General features: G+C 39.1%; 1 protein-coding gene across 6 annotated transcripts in view; it reads right to left on the bottom strand.

Moving 5' to 3' along the window:
• Positions 1-185: 185 nt before the first annotated feature.
• Positions 186-6,000, bottom strand: part of ZCCHC2 (zinc finger CCHC-type containing 2) — a 35,224-nt gene continuing 29,409 nt past the window's right edge. For 3 of the 6 annotated variants that reach the window (XM_014524512.2, XM_025215070.1, XM_014524511.2), the window contains 2 exons: positions 3,260-4,759; positions 186-2,228 (listed from right to left, as the gene is read on the bottom strand). In XM_014524512.2, the coding sequence (XP_014379998.1) occupies positions 2,161-2,228; positions 3,260-4,759 (1,568 nt within the window). In that variant the 3' untranslated portion in view covers positions 186-2,160. The remainder of the gene's footprint in view (positions 2,229-3,259; positions 4,760-6,000) is intronic. The other 3 variants (XM_025215067.1, XM_025215068.1, XM_025215069.1) reach the window with 3 other exon arrangements.

Genomic DNA, 6,000 nt, shown 5'->3' with positions numbered 1-6,000 from the left:
AAGCTCTCATCACTATTACTTCGTCCAAAACTTAGCATCTTGTCTTAAGGAAAGAACAGCATTTATATCCTAACACTCTATACCTGGACTGCTTTGCTAGTGAGACACAACAAGGTACTTATTCAGCTGGAAGCTGCTATCACGCACCAAAATGAGAAGGCACCACTAGTCCTTCATTGTTATGAAGGATTAAGTATAGTACTTGCAGACAGATGCTTTTTTCTTTTTTTATTGCTGTTAATTCAAGGAAAAAAGGTTGCATAAAATCCAATCTCTTCTAGAAATATAAGTGACCTTTCCAGTACATTTCAAATATCAAAGTATATGGTAAACATACAAATAAAGAGAAGGTAACATACCTCCTATTTACAGTACAGTATTTTAAATCATAAAATAAGTTCCGTAAAGTACAACTGGCAGGTAATTCACAATGCGAGCCCATTGGTGCTTTAACACCCTCACCAACGCAGTTAATTCATTTATCGTGGTCCAAAAATACCGAGATCAAATAAAATATTTAATCAAAATAATTTCCATTTACTACTTAAACTTTCTCCTTTTAAATTAAAGCTTTCATCTACCTCCCTCCCCCAAAGAAAAGTTTCAAAATGTACACTGGTGCTATAAATATAAATGCTACCTATGAACAAATGTAGTAATCAAGCTTTTTTTTTCCCTTCAAGTTTTTTTTTTTTTTTTTGTTTAGCAAATTTATTATTAGCCAGCTGAATCAAAGACTGAATTTTACTTATGTCCCTCTACTGCATACTAGTCTTAAACAACAACAAAAATACCCTCCTTTTGCTTCTGTCATGAACTGCGAGGAATGCCAGAATCCTATGGATAATACAGTGGTAGTTGTTCATCGGTGTTGAATGCAGCAGTCAAAAATACACTCATCTTCCAGATAACCTCAGTGCACTTTAGGAAATCAAATATTACCTGGAAGCAATTTAGTACATATATTGGCTTTAAAAAATAAAATAAAAAAAATACAGCAGCATTAAACTTAGTGACATGATTAATACCATCTTAGCACTCATTTCAGTCTTTCACATTATACCATAATCACGCATAGTGGTGAACTGTTATAAAATAGTGACTTTGCTATTTGGTAGACAGGTTCTAATTATACCAATACCTGACTTTATTTTGTAGAAAATCTTAATTTTTGTTCAGTTTGAAATAAACCATTTACATTCTCAATACAATGCAACACTGTAACAGTTCAGGGGAAAAAAAAAAAAAAAAAAAAAAACTTCAATCAAATAACATTCATTCTGTGTTGACACGGAAGTCGAATAGCTTAAAAAAAGGGAACGACCTTGCTGTCAACTTTCATTACAAATGCAAACACGCTGATTACAACATTCATACCAGGTTTGTTTTTTGTTTTTTACTATCTCTGAAAAAAGAGGCTAAAAAGCTACAATGGATGTAAAATCTTTTTTAAATGTGTTCATTTTCATAAATCTTTTCAAGTCCACACAGTTTCAACTCCTTCCCATACCAAGTAATTTGTTGATTTGAGACTCACAACAGCTATGTATATGTATTATCTATAATATAGTACATATACACTATTCTGTGTTTTGGTAGTCTCCCCTAATACAATGAGTAAACAGTTTTCCCTCAGTTTAGGAGTGTAATGATTTAGAATATGGACAAGGTCTGTATAAACAGCCAAACACTTGTTCAGTGCAATGAAACCATGTGGACAAAGTGAGGGTGAGAAAAGAAAACCAGCAGCATAAGGAGAATGAGGAGGGGGGAAAGATTGTGGGAAAATATGACTAAGTTTCTTCTTTCACCATATGGCTGCTCCATCAGTGATGTCAGAGGTCAGAGGACTTTTTTTTTTTTTTTTTTAAATGTAGTAAACATTGCACATGTCTCAAGTCTTCAGTGCAAAAGTATGGTTCAAATGCTCTTTTTGATTGTTTGGCTGTTAGTTTGAATTACATGCATTAGGCAAGACTTGTAGAACCAGGAGACCGGGGACTCAGCTTTCTTCTTTTGTATTGGAACGGAGGTGCAAAAGCAATGAAAAATTCCAAAAAGAATATAAAACTGGGAATGTCCCAAACACAAGGTCAAAGAACCCTCCCCCCTGCCCCACAATTTCCCAGCTTCAGTTTAAGTAGGCAATGTTTACTTGTTTCAGTCTGCAGAATCCAACGTATCATTGGAAGGGGGAGGGGGAGGTGCGTATCTCAGTCTGTAAGTGCCTAAAACAGGAAAGAGAACTACTGAGTCACTGTTTGGAATCAAATGGATTACAACACCACCATAAGGTATCAAAATGGACATGCTCTTCAAAAGGCACCATCTTATTCTCCAGTCCTATTTGAAGCAGCTCCGCAAAATTCCATGTCTTTGCTAAAATGTCACTTTTAAAAATAAATCCATCCCTATACATTTAAGACGTCACCACAGAAAACAAACAAACAAGCCCAAACCCCCAAACCTCCACAATTAGTCTCTTCTGTTCAAGTCTGGCAAAACGATTAGGTCACAGTGGACCACACACTATGGATCAGAAAGAGAACAAAGTAGCTAGTAGTCTAAACAAACAAACAGACAAACACTGTGCATTTGCCCCCACTCTTTTGAAGGAAAAAACAAAAAAAAAGACCGAAATCATGAAACCAGATACTTCCCTTCATCTTCATTTCTTGGTATCTTATGTGGTTCTCTTTGCTGCAACTGTCTCAAAAGTCTAACTAATCATGTGGTACGGAGGGGGTGTGGGAAGATGACTTGTGCAAAAGCAAGCTTTAGCAAAAACTAGAAATGAGCGCAGTCATTTCATTTTCTGAATCCACATGTATCTTAAAAATATATGGTTTGTATCACACGTAGCACTTGATGATTTCTAGTCCTTTTCAATGCTGAATTATATGCCACACCTTTGATAGGGAATGAGTGAGAGAACCAACTTTAATGTGCAAGTCTCAACATTATGCCAAAAGCCCCGTGGAAAATTTAGATTTGGTACGATTTAACTTCCTAGCCCTATATCGTATCTCATTTAAATATAATGCTTGTGAACATATTCCCACACAGTGCTCTACAGAATTAATGGACATAGATAAACTAATCTGAAATTTTATAGCAGATCACTTATGCACATTTGCAGACACGCACACATACACACACACATGCACGCACATTTCTGAAAGAATGGAAACAGCATGGTCAGTCAGATAAAGAGAAACTGAAACTCAAAAGCAAGTCCGTTGGGAGTTATCATGATTACCTTGTTGATTGGCCTCCATGGATGACTGCTTACAGTCCTGCGCATAATGTCCACTTACACCACAATTGTAACATGAAACATTCCCATTCTTCTTGGGCCCTGATCCATTTGTGTTGGCAACTACGTTAGGTGCTGGATATACTGAATAGAACCTCCCAAATCCTGCCATCTGCTGCATACCATAGTTGGCTTGGCTCCCCATTACTGGGTCATGCATAAGCCCATTTGCATATGGAGTCTGAGGCAGGAAAAAAGGAAGTTGTGTTCCATTGCTTTGATGTGCTTGGTTGAGGTAGCTGCCATTGCAAAGAGATGGCAGAGGGAAGAAAGGTGGAACTCTGTAGACTTGTCCATGAAGTGGGTTATGATAATAATAATTACTGATCTGAAGGCTTCCATTGGTCCCACAGCTACATCTACGTCCACAAGACCCACAGGTCCCTGACCCCAACTGCTGGGGTGGCAATATAGTTCCATTAGTGTTAGTGTTTCCAACAGCATTTATATAGGATGTGCTGTCACTCTGTGCAGTGCTGTGTGTTAAAGCAGGGCTTGGGCTAGGGGCAGGGCCTGGTGTATGGGTAGGTATTGCAGGAGGAACAGAGGACTGGATCTGGCCAACACCTAGACTAGCTGACTGAGGAGGTGATGAAGTTGCTACAGTATTTAGCACATTTGTATTCTGGTTGGGCAACACACTGGTAGCATGAGGACTGCCTGGCAAAGGATATGAAACTGGTGGAGGTGGCGGTGGGGCTGTTGAAAGACCAGCTGCTGGAAGAACTACCTTAAGACTGGTAGGCTGAGGGATTGCTCCTGTGTTTCCCTCAATATGAGGCACCATTTGATTCAGTCCTATCACCTGGGCTGCAGGTTTTGTGACGGTATCTGTAGTAGGAACTGGGGATCCTGGAAAACTACCTGGGTTGTGGACTGGGATAAAGGCAGTATTTGGTGATCCAATGCTTAAGTTTCCTGTTGGCTGTTGTGGTCCATTAACTGTGCAACTCTCTGACGATCCCTGTGGAGAGGGAATTTTCAGTCTCTGTATTGCCAAGTGCAAAGCTGGGCTACCAGGTTGGGGAAGGAAAGTAGGTGGGACTTGTAGAGGGGAAGCCAACAGCTCAAGGCGTTTCTCAGATTCACCAGAAGTCACTGACCCCAATCCGCCTGGAGTTGGATTTGCAGATTCTCTTAGTGGTGATGTAGCAACAGGAGTGGTAACAAGCATCTCCATTGTTTTACTGTCAGCAGATATGGGTGGTGGGACTACCGCTTCAGGCTTCTGGGCACCATTGTGCATCACACAGTGTAAGGCAGACATAAAGGAAATATGCTGAAACTTAGAATTCAAAGGAACCTCTGAAGTGCTTCCATTTTCATTACTTGCTGAAGAAATCTGAGAAACCGATTTGTTGATATTCGATGGATCGACAGTACCATAACCTGTAAACCTGGTTGCATTTCGTTTCCCAGAGTCTTCAGAATTGCTGTCTGTGTCTGTGAAGACAAAGCGTGGTGGGGGCAGGGGAGGAAGGGGAAGAATCATAAGTGCATGCTTCTGAAAACCTCTTCTATGTCTCCTCCCAGGACCAATATTTATTCACATTAACTTATGTCATAAAATCTACTGGTTTCATTTTTTTTGAGACTATATTTGGAGGTAGTTTATCTACCTTGCCATTTCAAATAGGTTTGATTCCCTCTATAAAAAGGCTGAGGGTTTATTGCCTTGCTCCCTACTGCTTCCTTACCCCAAACCCATGAGACTAGTTGCCTTTGGCATTCTATATGAGTGGAAGTCACAAAAACTAGAAGCTGTGGTCATCTACCTAGGAAAGTGCAAGACTGTCATTGCTCCAGAACGTGAGTAGGCTGACATGATACAAGACAAGGAATTGAGATTTCAAGCATAGAACTTCTTGGCTCCTTTTAGGTCAGTCAAAACATTTTGATCTACTGCACTGTAAAACTCAAGCAATCTCAAAATCTAAAACACACAAATAGATAATGCTGTGATTTAGGACCAGAAATGCATGGCAGTAATGCATGTGGGGACATTTCAAGGCATGCCACATGGCGCATTGGTCGGCTGCGTGCCACACATTCAAAATTAAAGCACTAAACAAACCAGCCAAAGATGTTCCACGTTCAATGTGGAACATCTTTGTGGCTTGTTTGCCGTTTTATCATGTGATAAATTGGCTGAACATGTGGTATGATAATCACAAGATAACTGTGACATCTGCCAGGGCCCTTATATAAAACCTTTCATGGATTTGTTTTCAATGAAAACATTACACAGTTTTTTTTGTAAAGAGAAAAAGCTACTCTCCTTTCCTAAAGCCTTGGTCCTTATCAGAAGGAATATAAGATTGCTACAGAATCTATGAACCGTATCTTCCCCCACTCTCCTTGGTTATAGTATAATAAGGACCATAAGACAAAGATGAGCATCATCTTTTGTTTTCATGTATTAATACTGCAGAACAAATGTCTAGGTAGTCTGCTATCAATACTGGAGGCACTCCAAAAATGTATACATAGAGGAAGCCTGTGCAGCAAACTGAATGGAAGGGCATACAATAATTGGGGATGTTTTTCCAGGCAACATCTGCATGTCAAGAATTATATCCAGAAGATCCCATGTTATCAATAATTTTCTTAAATTAAAAATGTTGATTATGTAGTTGAGTTCAGAAAGAATTAAGAGAAAACCTTACTGAAGTTTATACATTTCT

This window comes from Alligator sinensis, unplaced genomic scaffold, assembly GCF_000455745.1.
Source record: "Alligator sinensis unplaced genomic scaffold, ASM45574v1 scaffold1222_1, whole genome shotgun sequence".
In the NCBI taxonomy this organism is placed as follows: Eukaryota; Metazoa; Chordata; order Crocodylia; family Alligatoridae; genus Alligator; species Alligator sinensis.
Note: the sequence above shows the minus strand (reverse complement) of the source record. Positions and strands in the feature narration are given on the sequence as shown.